The sequence below is a fragment of the Aethalodelphis obliquidens genome, unplaced genomic scaffold (assembly GCF_003676395.1).
Source record: "Aethalodelphis obliquidens isolate GAN/ISIS:26980383/991018 unplaced genomic scaffold, ASM367639v1 scaffold91, whole genome shotgun sequence".
Classification (NCBI taxonomy): domain Eukaryota; kingdom Metazoa; phylum Chordata; class Mammalia; order Artiodactyla; family Delphinidae; genus Aethalodelphis; species Aethalodelphis obliquidens.
Genome location: NW_020838035.1, coordinates 6771040 through 6786953, shown reverse-complemented (window position 1 = coordinate 6786953; position 15914 = coordinate 6771040). Strand labels below are relative to the sequence as shown.

At 45.5% G+C, this 15914-nt stretch overlaps 1 protein-coding gene across 6 annotated transcripts in view; it reads right to left on the bottom strand.

The window, feature by feature from the left end:
- The window catches only part of TBL1X (transducin beta like 1 X-linked), a 227338-nt gene that overhangs the window by 55693 nt on the left and 155731 nt on the right, over positions 1-15914 (bottom strand). For all 6 annotated transcript variants that reach the window (XR_003430506.1, XM_027095550.1, XM_027095546.1 and 3 more), the window contains 2 exons: positions 14124-14212; positions 321-439 (listed from right to left, as the gene is read on the bottom strand). Coding sequence is in view for 5 of the 6 variants with exons in the window: in XM_027095550.1 (XP_026951351.1) it covers positions 321-378 (58 nt within the window). In the remaining variant the exon portion in view is untranslated. The remainder of the gene's footprint in view (positions 1-320; positions 440-14123; positions 14213-15914) is intronic.

Here is a 15914-nt window from a genome sequence, read left to right as displayed (position 1 = left end):
CATAAATGCCCTCCCTGTGCTGGGGGCCAGGAACCCCAAATCACCCCCGCCCCTCACCGTATCTATCACAACTGCTCTTGATCTTAATTCCAATCTGATTTCACGTGAACAGAAACGTCAGGGGAAAGAACATACTGCCTCATCCCGCCCCCGGAATGGGACGGCCCCAGAACCTTCTCCTCCCTCCTGTAATCCTCTGAACAAGAGTGTTCTGAGCTCTTCTTTTTCTATAGCCTGAGTGTTCGACCAGTGCATGGTTGCTCGCCTTGCACTTGGCATGTGGAAGATGATTTCCTACGGACAGGAAGCCTCCGTCTTACCTGACTCCTGGAGATAGCGATACACCAGAAAGTTCACCTCGTCACTGGTTATGCTCATCTTAGCCTCACCTCGCGGCGATGAGGTCTTTACGAAGCGGGGGCCACCTTCTGTGAGAACGCTGAGAGGAGAAAGTGGAAGAGAGTTTTGAAGCACTGCTTGTAGTTTTTTTTTTTTTTTTTTTACTGCATTCTTTCTGAGATGATTAAAAAATACAATACTCAGGATGTTGTCCATGTGAAGGTAATTAATGCCTGATCCGTGTTGTATTTCGTGATTACATAAAGATTTTATATTTGTGTGTGTGTGTGCATGTATATATAGACACATTCATACAGGTGAAAGTTTTCCCAAAAAAGATGAGTTGGTGTATTTTATAAATGTTGGGATGGACTCATATATAAACCACTAATGGAGACAAACTCAGGGACCACAGAAAATGAGAACAAACACTGATTTTTTTTTTTTTTTTTTTTTTTGCTGTACGCGGGCCTCTCACTGTTGTGGCCTCTCCTGTTGCAGAGCACAGGCTCTGGACACGCAGGCTCAGCGGCCATGGCTCACAGGCTCAGCCGCTCCGCGGCATGTGGGATCTTCCCGGACCGGGGCACGAACCCGTGTCCCCTGCATCGGCAGGCGGACTCTCAACCACTGCGCCACCAGGGAAGCCCCGAGACACTGATTTTTTATTCACTAAAGTGTGCGTTATGATCACAACACAGTCGACAGCGAGCTTGAACGGAATCCCGATGCGCAGTAGGACAGACGCGGCTGCCTTCGATGCCGCCCTTCCCTAGACAGATGGGGAAGACGACCGGGTAGGCCAGCAGGCACGTCGACACCCCCAGGCAGGGCGACCATATGGTCTGGAAAACACCTGTGGCTCTGAAGCAGCGATTAATCATAACACCTTCCACTGATAAAAGTTCAGGGATGAACTTGACCGTCACTGAACCTACGGGGTGCACATGGCCCTGAGAAGGCAGACACACATCAGTGCGGAGCTAAGTCAGCGTATGTGTCACCCTGACATGACTTCTACACAGAGGCCAGGTGTCAGGAAGCCAGCCCACGGACACAGAGAGAACCTACATCGTTGGTGTTTTGCCACAGAACTGGCTGCATCGGTCTGGCCGAGACCGCAGGACCGGAAGGCACGTAGAAACCTGGGGGAGGAGGGAGGGGATGATGAGAACTTCGGAAGCCTCTGTGTCTGAGGCAGACGAGAAGAAAGAGCCTTATTTTCTTCACAATCCTAAGTCAGACCTATGAGCACCCTGGCCCAAAGAGGACCGAAGTCACTCAAATAGAACTCTTTTACCCACAGACAGAGCAGAACTCACACGTGTGCAAGAGCGTTCACTCCAAACGGCAGTGGCCAAGAAGGGCCGCAGCTTCCTTCAATTATGTCGTCAATACTGAACAGTTCAGGCTGTTTGGGAACTGTCTTCAGAATCCACGCCATACGTTTTCAGGCAGCCTTATGGTGGCAAATCTTTCATTATTGAATTACAATTAAATTTCCATTTGTTTAGAACAAGATTAAAGGACAAAACGCACATTTCAAGTTGGGAGAATTTGAATTAAAGGTTGTCATAATGGACACACCCCACGACGGCCCCCCAATGAGTCCCACCTGATATAATCCCCTCCCCTTCCAGTGTGGGCAGGACCTATGACTCCCTTTTACCACACAGAATATGTCAAAGGAGACGGAGGCCACACCCTGGTTAGGTTATATGGCAAGGATGACCGGATGTCACTCCTATAATTGTTACATTACATTGTATAAGACTCTTACTGGACTAGAGAAAGACGCTCCTGCCGGCCTTCACACGAACCGCCCAGGGAACCAAGGGCAGTCTTTAGGAAGCTGTGCGCCTCAGTCCTACAACCACAAGAAAACTGAGTTCTGCCAACAGTGTGGGCTTGGAAGAAGACCCTTCCCTTCTCAGCTCTAAATAAGGATGCAGCCCAGCCACCACGTGGCTGCAGCCTCTCGAGACCCTGCGCAGAGGAGCCCCGCACGTGCCCGGTCTCCCAACCCTGGGAAACTGTGAGAGAATAAACGTGTTGTTTCTAGCTGCTGAACTTGTGGTCATTTGTTATGCAGCAGCAGATAACTAATACAGTGGCCTCTTGGGACACTCCAGTTCTCACTTTGTCGTCTTAACAACAAGATTTTAATTTGTAGTTACCAGAATTTTGTCATGCAAAAATACTTATCTTCTTCACTTAATTAGGTGGTATTTCTGCACTTCTGTAGACACTGGAAAGAAAATCTGATGGTCAGAATATACATGTGTCCTGAGACGTCTGCTTGAACTCTGGGGAGCTCACACAGAGGATGGCATTAGGAAGGTATCTGAGACTAAATAAAAAGCTATGAAATCAGAGCATATACAAGTGAAAAAATAAAACATTATTCAAGGGACAGAACAAATAATAACAGAGATGTGCATGGCAGAATAGTGTAGCTCTAAAGAGACTTTTGATGATCCTGAGTGGCAGTAATGATGGTGACTCAGTTCTCATGAGGAATTCAGTTTCAGGTTCTCTCTATGGTAAATGGTGGCGCCACTGGGATGTGATTAGGTCATGAGGGTGGAGCCCTCATGAATGGGTTAGTGCCCTTATAAAAAGAGACCCCAGAGAGTTCTCCCTCTTTCTGCCACGTAAGAACACACCGTTGCACACTTAATAGACTACAGTATAGTGTAAACCTTACATGAAGGGAAGATGGTGTTATCTGGCCCTCACCAGATTCCAAATCTGCTGGTGTCTTGATCTTGGACTTCCAGCCTCCAGAACTGTGAGAAATAAATGTTTGTTGTTTAGGCTGTCCAGTTTATGGTACTGTGTTATAGCAGCCTGAATGGACTCAGACACCACCCCTAACTCCCTTTTACTGTCATTTTGAGTACTTATAAACAGTGAAATCTAATCTAACCAACAGGGTCTCTCAGCCTCAGGGAGTCTGACTTGGGGCCAGACGATTCTCTGTTGGGAGAACGCTCTGCACACTGTAGGATGGTTAGCAGCGTCCCTGGCCTCTTCTCACTAGACTAGACGCCAGCACAACCTCCCCTCCATCCCCTACGGTTGTGATGATCAAAAACACCCCCAGACATTGCCTAACATTACAAATTGCTAAACTGCTGCTGGCTGAGAACAACTGTTATACAGGAAAACTAAGCATTTTGTGTTTGAAATGAATTCCATTTATAAAATTGTAAGACACCGTGGAGCTAGCTCATAGACATTGCTTAATGAAACGGCCACGCTACTAAAAAGGATCCTTAAAATGCACCAGAAGGGCTTGGCTTCTTCAAATAGTCTATGTAAAATCTTTCCACAAAATCACATTTTCATAAGGAAAGTGCTGATTTTTGTCTTTCAGCATACAGATCTTCGTTTTCTAAGGAGAAAGTATTTGGATACATACGGACGACACCCCTGCACCCACAGCCTGGTTCACGTTCCCCACCCCACAAGTGTCTGTAATATATATTAGAAGTGTCTGCACAAGCGTTAGCACAGGACTCTGGAGCAAGAGCATTTAAGATCCTCAGGGGACGGGGAATTATGGACGCCTTCTGTGAGCCCGTTCCTCTGTTCTTCTTTAGGCATTAGCTTTTTTCCCAACTAAGAAAATTTCTGTTTAAGCTCTAGCTCTCTGCTTTCTGATCCCAGATTCATCTTCTCTCTGAAATTTTAAGTTAGAATCCAAGATCAGAGTGTTTCCCAATATGGTGTTAACTTCTTAAAGGATTTTTGATTTGTAAACAGCAGAGGAAAGAAAACAAAAACCATCCCCGGCCTGCGACAGAACCAGGGATGTCATACCATTTGGTCCACAAGAGTGTCATGTGTTTCTACTGACTGGTCCACCTCGACATAGGCACACCTGGAGGTATTGTGGTTCAGTTCCAGACCACAGCAATAAAGTGAGTCACAGGATTTTTTTCTGATTCCCCAGTGCATGTAAGAGGTTTCCATTATACTGTAGTCTATTAAGTGTGCAACAGTATTGTCTAAAAAAAGCTATATACCCTAATTAAAAAATTTATTGCTAAAAATGCTACCCAAAATCTGAGCCTTCAGTGAGCTGTAATCTTTTTGCACTAACATCAAAAATCACTGATCACGGGCTTCCCTGGTGGCGCAGTGGTTGGGAGTCCGCCTGCCGATGCAGGGGACGCGGGTTCGTGCCCCGGTCCGGGAGGATCCCACATGCCGCGGAGCGGCTGGGCCCGTGAGCCATGGCCGCTGAGCCTGCGCGTCCGGAGCCTGTGCTCCGCAACGGGAGAGGCCACAACAGTGAGAGGCCCGCGTACCGCAAAAAAAAAAAAAAAAAAATCACTGATCACAAATCACCATAACAGATATAATAATAATGAAAAGTCTGAAATGGTGCAAGAACTACCCTAATGTGACACAGAGACACAAAGTAGCAAATGCTGTTGGAAAAACGGCGCCAGCTGACTTGCTCGCTGCAGGGCTGGCATCAACCTTCAATCTGTAAAAAACGCGATGTCTCCGAAGTACAACGTGGCATTTATGAGGTACGACTGTACACATGAGGTACATGTATGTACACATATGAGGTATGCCTATACATGTATTAATTTAAAAAAACTGATCTAGGGCTTCCCTAGTGGCACTGTGGTTTAGAGTCCACCTGCTGATGCAGGGGACACGGGTTCGTGCCCCGGTCCGGGAGGATCCCACATGCCGCGGAGCGGCTGGGCCCGTGAGCCATGGCCGCTGAGCCTGCGCGTCCGGAGCCTGTGCTCCGCAACGGGAGAGGCCGCAACAGTGAGAGGCCCGCGCACCGCAAAAAACAAACAAAAAAACAACAAAAAAACTGATCTAATAATTGGATCAAAGTCCCCCCCACCAATAAAACACCTTCTTAAATTAAATGGCTTAAATTTCTTAAATGACTATCTCTTCTAAAACCTAACTAGTTCCAAAAAAAGGATTTACAGTGACCAGTGGACTGAAATGTGCATATACATTGCGAGACTATTCAATACACACCGGAGAACATTCTTTAAACCGACCATAAACCACAGCAACGTTCAATCCACGCCGACCTTTGGGCTCGATCACAGCAAAATCAAGAGAAACCAACGATTAACTGGTGTCTAAGGGCGGTGCCTCTGAGCAAAGCGCTGGGAGGTGGCTGCTGTCAGTTTACTGGGTCAACATCACTATTCTGACTCAAACGAGGAAAACGGCTGATCTTCACTTGGCAAAAGCTACTGCTTTAGACAAATTTCGTCAAGATCTACATAAGGCTGGGGAAAAAAGTTACCTATCCTCTTTTCTCCAAGACAAGAGCTCAATTTCCAGAGACAGATGTTAGAATAAAATCATGGATTTTTTAAAATCAGGGATTTTCTGTATAATTTCATGTATAATAAATAAACGTGCTGGTATTACAGTGCTATTCAAAGTTCCGGGGACGGGCGCGGGCTTCTCTCCCCCAGACACAGACAGGTGAAATTTACGTCAGTGGCTCAATTCCCAGGTCTGGTGTTTTGTTTTGTTTTTTCAATTGTGTTAAAATACACACAACGTTTAATTTGCCATCGTGGCCATTCTGAAGTGCACAGCCCGGTGGAGGCATTAAGGACGTTCCTATTCCTGGGCAGCCACCCCCACCTACCTCCACAACTTCTTCACCACCGCCAACGACCTCTGTCCCCAGTGAACACCACCTCCTCGTTCCCCCCTCCCCCAGGCCCCGGGAACCACTCTTCTGCCTCCTTTCTGCCTCTGTGAGTCTGAAATGAGAGCCACGTTCCATCTTGCAGGTGGGAAGGTGGTGTCTGTCAGTTCTGAAGCACTCTGCAACTGCAAATACTAGCACAGCCCTGACGCTCGCCATGGACTTTCTTCAATCACCATGAGGGCCGGACATTACTTCCTGCAAACACCTCTTCAGAAAGAAACGCTCTGTGACGAGAAGACCCCACAGTGAGAAGCCGCCACTCCTCACGGGAGACGAGCATGTGGACCCCAGTCTCGTGTTTACCGTAACCCCGCTGCAAATGGAAACAGGCAAATGCTTCACCCTGCTTTTCCCGCACTTGAGATAAATGAGGTACAAAGCGATGATAGAAAAAATTACCAAGCGCCTACGATATTCAAGGCATGGTGACGGCAATGGCAGGATGAAACAAACTCAGATGCAGGCGCGCACACACACACACACACACACACACACAGACACACAGACACACACACACACAGACACACACACACACCGCTTCCTTGAAGCTGTTAGTAAGATGCCTATGCAAATAACCAACCTGTAGTTAAAGCCCCGCGCCTATACCACAAGGTACTAAGAGGGACGGCAGCAGGGTTCCAGGGAAGGCTAGGTCAGGGAAGAGGGAGGAAGGTCAGGGAAGAGGGAGGAAGGTCTGGGAGAGGGAGAAGGTGAATCCTCGACTGACGGACACAAGATCTGGCGGAGAAGTATGAAAAAGGAAGGAAAGGAAGGAGCTGTGTGTGGGGGTGGGGGTAACCTTCAAGGATGAACCAAGTGCTCCCTGGGACCCAGGGCGGGAAGATGGCCCTCTGTGCCGTCACTGTGGGCTGCGAGGTGGGGGAGAAGTTGGCCTGGGTCCTTTCTTCCAAGGATGGTCTTTGTGGGCACGTGATGTGGAGCTCGAAATGCCTGTACTGGCTGCAATAACGCTGGGGTACACCAGGGTGATGGTTCCGGTGTCCGTGGACTTACTGGCTAGAGGTAAGGGAACTAACGTCCTGAGAGCCACAGAGGACAGCACAAAACGGAGGACTCGGGGGCCTCGTGGCTCAGAGCCAGGTGGCCCGATTCCTAATCATACCTCCATCCCTTTCTAGCTGTGGACTGCAGGGCGAGTCACGTGGCTCAGTTTTCCCTTCTCCAAACTGAGGATGACGAGAACCGTTACACCCGGCAGAGGTGGTGAGGATGCACAGCTTTTATACGAACTCCCAGGTCAGGGCCCCGGGCACAGGAGAGACGTAGGACGGCTATTACTCCCACTCGGCTACCTGCGAGCATCCCCAAAGCAAAGAGCCCCCTGAAAGGGCCCGAGGAACACAGCACCCTTGCCAAAGTGATTCAGAGCTGGCAGTGGGTGACGCATCAGCAGGCCAGCGGCAGGTCGAGAGCCCGTCCGAGAAAGCACCTCCCTCCACTCCCGGCCCGGCACTTCCACCACGGAGACCCGGAGCGCCGGGTCTCACTGCAGCACCTCGCCGTCCTCCACACCCGGCCCGGCACTCCCACCACGGAGACCCGGAGCGCCGGGTCTCACTGCAGCACCTCGCCGGCTTCCGGAGCGGCGGCCGTGGCCAGCTCAAGTCCTGATGACTCCCGTGGATGCCTTCCAACCTCCCCAGCTCTAGAATAAAGGAGAGCTTTTTCAGCACCGGCAGATCGTCCTCGGCCTCCAAAAGAAGGAAAAAAATTAAAAAGGGTTCTTAATTACTGCAATTGTGTTTATTCTCTTGCCTGACCCGGTTTTGATTCGAGGCACCTCCAGTCAGGTTGATTTGAGGTCTTTGGCGTTGTGAGTGTGCAAAAAAGAAATGACCGCCCTCACGGCGAGGTAAAGCTACACATTCCCTCACTGTTCTGCTTACAGAAGGAGGAAAAACTAGTGCGGACGGATGACACCCCTGGAGTTGCCCCACTAAAGATGAGTATTCCAACATAAGTAATAATTCGGGGTTAAATCCATCAGGAAGCTAAAGGGAAGATTATTTATCATTATTATTTATAGTATTTCTCCTTTTCACGATTTAATTTCAAGGTGGCAAAAACTTCTATGACTCACAGTCCAGTTCACAAAGTAATTCAGTTGCAGGAGAAATGGTGTCTGAGGGTTTCGTTGTACTGAGTATGCACTTATAGTATTTAATATGCTCTCGTGCTCTGGGAAGGGAGAGCACTGCCCCCAAACAACAAAATCTTCACTGCTCTTTAATTATCTTAAAGGCTATAATCACAAGAGAGCTCCTTGAGAGCTGGCTCTGCTAGAGGAAGACAGAGAGGGCAAGCACGTTCCCCGCCAACAGGAGGGGAGGCTGGTTCGGAAACAGCGAAGTAAGCGCACAGCGATTACAGGGCGGGGGCCGTGGTGCTCGGCTGGTATCACTGGTGGCAGAAGTTTCTCTTTTAACAATCTGTCCCATTATGAAATGTTCTCTTAAAATCCTTTAAAGCAGGGACGGAAGAAACTTTGTCTCATGTCTTGTCTCCGCTATTAGTCTGCTGGCTTTCACGCTGGAAGAATCCATCTCTTAAAGTCATCTTCTGGACGAGGCCCAGGGTGCTTTGGGACTCGATTCCACGCAGACTGAGGACCGAGAGCCAGAGCAGCTGGAAAATCTGCTGGAAATGCCCTCATCGTAACAAGGCACTTTGCTCCTCTCCGCATTTCACAAACTCTCTGCTGACTGGAACGCACTGGGTCTTACCTCCCTGCTCGCTTATCCATAATGTTTTTCTCTCTCCAAACGGAAACCGAGTTTCCCGGTGGTCAGTTTAAGATGAAGAGTTTTAATTTATGCATCGCATTTACATGTAAGTCCTTCTGTACAATCTTGACGGGGACCCAGCTTATTGTGGAGATGAAGCGGGCTTGTTTTATACGCTGCATATACCTGTTCTTCCGGCATAACTGTAACGAAGCCGATACGTAGCCACTGGAAGGACCGAAAGCTGTTTTGTTGTCCGATGACAGCATGAGTGCGATTCAATAAATTAAGGCACTTACAGTCGGACCCCGATTACAGGAGAATACATACATAGAAAAGATAGGGCAGGGAACAGGAAAATGTTAACAGTATTTTTTTTTTTTTAATAGACATATCTTCATTCAACAATGAGTATGTCTATTATTTTATGGTAAGAAAAGAAAAATCCCCCCAAAGGTAAGATTTTTCACTCATTTTACAGTTATATTTACTTACTTGGGAGCCAAATGGTCCAAAATTATAAATATGATCAAAGGACTATCATTTTATTATCAGAGTTCACAGGCCTAGCAGTGGAATTGCCATTTAAATATAAGAATGAACTAGTGTCGTAAGATGCAGTCCTCAAAAGGATTTTCACGATGGGAGAAAATGTCCATGATACGGCGATACATGAAAAAAATAGGTTTCAGGATGGAACGTGCATGTCGCTAAATTTCATTTTGTACACGCACACAAAAGATACCCTCTAAAATACAAAAAAGATAATAAAATACACCCATCTCTCCAGGGTGCGATCACGCTGGAATTTTATCTGTGTGTGTGTGCGTGCCTTTCTGTAGCTTCCAAATTCTCTCCTATGAACGTGAACTGTTTTCATAGTCATTAAAATGTCATTAAAAGCTGGCAGCGTCTTCAGAAATCATCACTATGAGAGCAACCCAGCTGAGTAGGAAATAAAGCCGCAGGGTGGAGAGAGCAGAGAGAAGGGAGTCTTCTCGGGTTACGAAAATAATGCGTCGCTTCACAAAATCCAAAACATCCCCTGCGTGAGGCATTCAGAGAGGGTCCTTTCTGTGCCTGGCTGCCCTTCTGGGTTAATTAACGGCTGGCTGGGGCCTTGCATCCCAACCCTGTGTGCAGAGCCATGAAGGATGCTGACGTGACAAGAGAGGCGTCCCGTCCTGGAGTTACCGCCAAGACCACGTGCGCATCTCCAGAGGGGCCCCCGGGTCCTCTCGCAAACCCTCTGAGCCGCCAACCCTCCCCACCCTCCACTTCTCTGCCTGATCGGGAGGCAGACCCAGAAGGAAGCCTTCCTAAAAAATGTCCCACCCAGTAACAGCAAACCCCTGCTAAGAAAGTCTGCATCACGGAGCCAGACGATGCATGTGAGACCAACCGCACAGTTATCGTTTCAGTCTTCTCCCCTACACAGTGAAATGCCAGTTCAGGTACCCAAGATTTCAAAGCAAAGTGCCTTGGGAGACACAGACAGCCGCTGCTTCCACATAAGAGTAGTCTGTCTTCTTTTTCTAATGACTTGGGTCTTGTAAGCTAACGCTTCCGATTAATCTGTAAATTAACGTACAGATTTTAATTATCTCTAAGACTGAGAGGCTGCAATCGGATTGTTTCCCATGTGCACTAGGCCCTCAGACAAATTTCAGCAATATGTACAGGCTGGTTATGAAACCTCTAAGACGCTGTGATTTTCACCCACATAACGCAGGATTTATTTGGGCCCTGATGATTCCCTTTTCTGCAGTAGGTGGAGTCGTAAGTGAGGTCATTTACTCATATAAGGTGACCTCCAGAGTTCTGAAAAATAAACCCTGTGGTTTTCTCCGTAGATGTTAAGGCGGGCGATGCCTTGCCCTTTGAGGTAGCCTGCCTGCGTCTCAAAAATCTTGGTGTTAAAGCGTATTTTGATGCTTAAATTTAAATGAATGACAACAACAAAAAAAGTTTTAAAAGAAAAATACTTAAAGCATCGTGAACCCAAGCATCTGCTGAGAGTTCAATGAGTCTCATGTTATGTCGGCAAACGCAGGAACTCAGTCTTGTAGTCAAATGCTCGCCATCTTAAATTTCCACAGCCACAGAATCGTTCAGATTAAAACACAAAATAAAGTAGGGACAGTAGCAGTGAATCGGGTTCGTCACTCTCAGTACTCCGGACTTTGGGGAGCACAGAAATCTCTGGGATGGGCTGCCCTGTGCACTGTAGAGCAGCACCCCTGGTCTCCACCCAGTCGATGCCAGAAGCTATCTCCCTGAGAAACATCTCCAGACGTGATCAAATGTCCCCTGGGGAGGGGCGGGGAACTGCCTAGGGCTGAGAACATCTGAGCAGCGGCGGTTACACAAGTCCAGAGCCGCCCTTCACATGGAAGGCCCTCAGATTCCTACAAGTCTCGATTCCCTGAGAATCTGCAGTGCTTTCGTCGAGGAACCACAACTTGGATGCTGGCCTAAGCACGCCACAGACCTTGCAGAGTTGCACCTCGGATGTCCTCCAACTCAAAGGCTGCAGTCAGAAGAGGGAGAAATAACACAGGTGTGTTTCTCTAGGTCGAGGTGGGCTCACTGTGGCCCACAGGCCAATTCCCACCTGCAGCTGCATTCTGCAAGGACTGTGACCTATCGATAGCTTTTACATTTTTAAATGGTTGAAAAGGAAATCAAAACAATGCTATTTTGCCACCCATGAAACTGATACGACATTCAAATTCCAGTGTCCATCAGTGAAGTTTTGTTGGCGCTCAGCCACGCTTGTTCATCTGCGTAAGATCGGTAGCCGCTCTCACACGACAAGGGCAGGACTGAGCGGCCGCAGCACAGACCACTGGCCCACAAAGCCTCAACTATCTACTCTCGAGCCCTGGACAGAAAAGGTCTGCCAACCTTGCTCTCCTGAAGATTTTCCCCTTTCCACATTAGAGCACACCTGCCTCACCGCTTCCCAGCCTGAAATCTTCCTGTCTGAGAACCTGAAGGTGATGCCCCGAAACGTGGATGTTCCTGGTGAACACACCAACCACTGTGAAATGGACAGCCAAGAAAACACCACAGCCATGGTCTGCTGCGAATGGCTTTCAAAGGAGGCACCTGCTGAAACTAGGGAAGTCTAAGGGGAACAGATATGAGCCCTCACTTTCTGACGCACAGCACCCAACACAGAGAGGAAGGGCATGTGGTTTTTACACAGATGACTCCCCAAGCTCGTGGATGCACCGTGGGTACTGTGGTAGGTAAGCAACAGTGTGTCATTTCCCAGCACGGTCCCAAATGACCATCTGCACGTATAAACTGTACAAGGAGCTAAATAAAGGCTAGAAAAATGTCCAGAGTCATCTATAAAGCTAAGCACCAATGCCTCACCCACAGCAGGAAGTCAGCGTGTGCTCAATTCAATTCAATCCAAGCAAAGCTTACGTTCCCTAAATACTGAATTAATACACAATCGAAACACTCACGAGCAACAGGCCTCCCCTCTCTCCTCTTCCCTCTGACATTTAAAATATGGTTCAACTGCATTTCAAAACATACTGACTGATGGTGTAGCCACTGTGGAAAAGTTAGACGGTTCTTCAGAATGTTAAACAGAGTTACCATAACAACCTAGCAATTCTACTGCCAGGTATATACCCAAGAGGCATGAAGGTATACATCCACACAAAACTGGTACACGAACGTTCACGGCAGCATGATTCATAACCACTCAATAAAAGGAAATACACCTCAAATGTCCGTCAACTGATGAATGGATAAACACAATGTGGTACGTCCATACAATGGAATATTATTTGGCCATAAAAAGGATTCATGTTACAACATGGATGTCAACATCTGATGTCACAGACTCAATTAACCTTTTATAATTTTTTAAAACAAACTACGCTTTTTAAATATTTAAGTAAAATACTGAAATTCTAATACAGTTGAACCTTTAGGGTTAAGGGGACTGGCCCCTGTGCAGTTGAAAACCCACTTATAACTTGACAGTTGGGCCTCTGTGTCCAAGATTCCTCATCTGTGGATTCAACCATGGACTGTATACAGTAGTCTATGGTTTATTGAAAAAAATCCATGTATAAGTGGACCTGTGAAGTTCAAACCCAGTCAAGGGTCAATTGTACATATTTACCTTGTTATATATTTGGCTTTAAACAAAAATACATCAACAAGATTTTTTTTTTTTAACATCTTTATTGGAGTATAATAGCTTTACAATGGTGTGTTGGTTTCTACTTTATAACAAAGTGAATCAGCTATACATATACATATATCCCCATAGCTCCTCCCTCTTGCGTCCCCCTCCCACCCTCCCTACCTCACCCCTCTAAGATTCTTACTTTGATTAAATCTGGGTCTATCATTTTAGTTCTGATTGGTTCCTTTAAAACAATAAAGCAAAAATCTCCCCCAAATTTCCATCTTGATGTTTTCAGAAGTACAAAAGTTCTATCAGTTTTTTAATTTAAAAAAATTAAAGGAAGAACCAGAAAACACAAAACAGTAAATGATAAAAGCAAACCCTAGAATCCCATCTACCAACAGATAACAGCGCTTTTTCTTGGTAGCGGACGGGGAGGGAGCCATCAGTTTCAGTTTGGGATGTGGCTTCAACTCTTGATTGTTTTTTTTGGCCGTGCGGCTTGCAGGATCTTAGTTCCCCAACCAGGGATCAAACCCATGCCCCCCGTAATGCAAGTGTGAAGTCCCGACAACCACTGAAACTCCCTGGGCTTCAACTCCTGATGCCTGTGCAGCTACGACTGTTCGGTTAGCTCTTCTGGGTACCTTATCCTCTCATGAGATCTATAAATGGTAAGCTACACGTTTTTCTAAGAAGTTTCAAGGTTAAGTAGTAAATCAATTTGCAGACAGACACAAATCGTATTAAGAAACTAATAAACCATAGCATTAAGATACAGGGGCCAACTAAGATCCAGACTTGTGTGCCCAATTGTAATTAATTTTGCAGTTTAATTTTAATTCACCGTGTTGACAAGAGGGAATGATTTTAGAAAGTGTCATCTGCTTCCGGTAAGACCCAGAAAAGTTTATAATGGCTGGTTCAGCATCCACAATTCTTAGAAGGCAATAAAAGGCCAATCTGTTATGTAGAATGGACTAAAGAACCCATCATTATTTAATGATGCTCTATCTACTACCTTCAGCTTCAGCAAGGAGAAAGACCTCAGACTCCGTCTCAAGAAAGCATTTTAAAACAGAAGGTGTTCAGTTTTGGCAAAACGCAGCTCTGCTTCAAACGAATTTCAGGTAAAAGACAAAGATCAAAGGCAGGCGTTTACCTTTAGGCTGACTTCATGTGTAGACCTGTGAACCAGTGGGCTCCCCAGCATCCGATCATATAAAACGCCAAGTGTCTGCTGGGACCTGCCTGGTGAGAAACAGAGAGATTTGAAAAACAACAACAACAACAGTAACAACAAAAAACACCTTAAAATTCTTCGGGAATTGCTCACCTTTGACCTGTCCTATTCTTGTTTTTCTTTTTCATCCCAACTCAAACTTAACACATTTTACTGTTTCATAATCTCTGTCCTAAAACTTTAACACAAACTATGCAGTTTTATTTGCAGTGTGAAAAAGGAGAAATTAAAACGGCCAGTCAGTATTATGGTACATGTAGAGATTTGTAAGGAAAACGTCTCAAAGTAAATAAAATTGATTTTAGCTCAGATACTGTTCCTGCTATCATTCAATGATAATTAATGCCCACTTGAAATATCTTTGTTTTAGGGACCGTATCACATACAACCAATAAATTAAACTGTACACACCCTTAAGAGAAGAAAAGATGCTCCAGACATCTTTTCTGACAATACAGACATTGCCTGGTCACATGTTTACAATAATCACGGCACGCATGTTTGTGTGCAGATATCCACTCTTTTATGTGCTCAAAAAAACACAGAAACGTCAGAATCTTTTTTTCCTTTTTTGGCTTCCCTAAAATAAAGCGAAAGCAAGCACTGACTCTCAACTTTTACATTATTGTTTTCCTACGTTTCCGTTTCACAGGGGTTCCACCTGCATGGATTTCTGAAGAAGCCAGGGGTATATGTCATAAGATAATCCTTCATATCAAAAACTCATTTTTACTTTTCAGTCAGTATAAACAGTAAGCAGTCAACCAGGATCTACTTAATAATATTTACCTTCTTCCTCATAAATTCTCTTCAGTTGTGAGTGAATCCAGTCTCCTACAGGGTTGAAATTATCTACAAGCTCAAGAACTAAGGAAATTAAATGCCTGCTGTTTTCTCTAAATTCTTGTTCGATAGTCTTAAGTGATAATAAAAAGGCGCCAGGTTTAATATAATTCAAATCCATAAGTGAGGCTATGAATGAAGGTGTTTCTTATTAGTGAATGTATACAGAACCTCTTGAAATGTTTTAAGGAAATTCAAGTAAATTACTCCCACTGAGTCACGCTTATAGTTACACTGTTCAAAGAAAGGAGACTAAAAGGATTCTACAAGCAGGTTCATAGGCCCTTAAGTTTCATTACAGTACATTTTTAAACCACATACGGATCTATAAGATAAACCAGGACAACTGAAAAAATCTACCACTGAAGGAAAACAATAAGATTTAAACAAAATTCCTCTATAGCTCGTTGAATAGAAATTAAAGGGCACCAGACTGAAGAAGGCACTAGGGAATACTGACTTTGCTTTTAAAATAAAAATACATTTCATTATGAAAAAAACTCGGCAGTGGAGATGAAATAGGACGATACTCCTTACAGCAAACCTGAAGCAGACAGCAAATTATTTTCGGGATTGGGCTGTAAACCCAAGAGCCTTATGATGAAACTGCTAAACACCATAAAGTATCAAAATATAAGCAGATGTCACCACAATAAGCCCCAAACTGCTTGAAAATTAAAACATTAAAATCCATAACAATTCAATTAAGTAATTAATATATAAACAGCTCTCATTACAAGCTGTTCAGGAAAAAGCTTTAGTATCAAATTCCTATTCTCTGGCCCAAAACAGATGGTAACTCACAAATTGAAGGTTATCTTTGATATAAGTTGTTAAATTCAGTACATGTAATTAACATCATCTGTG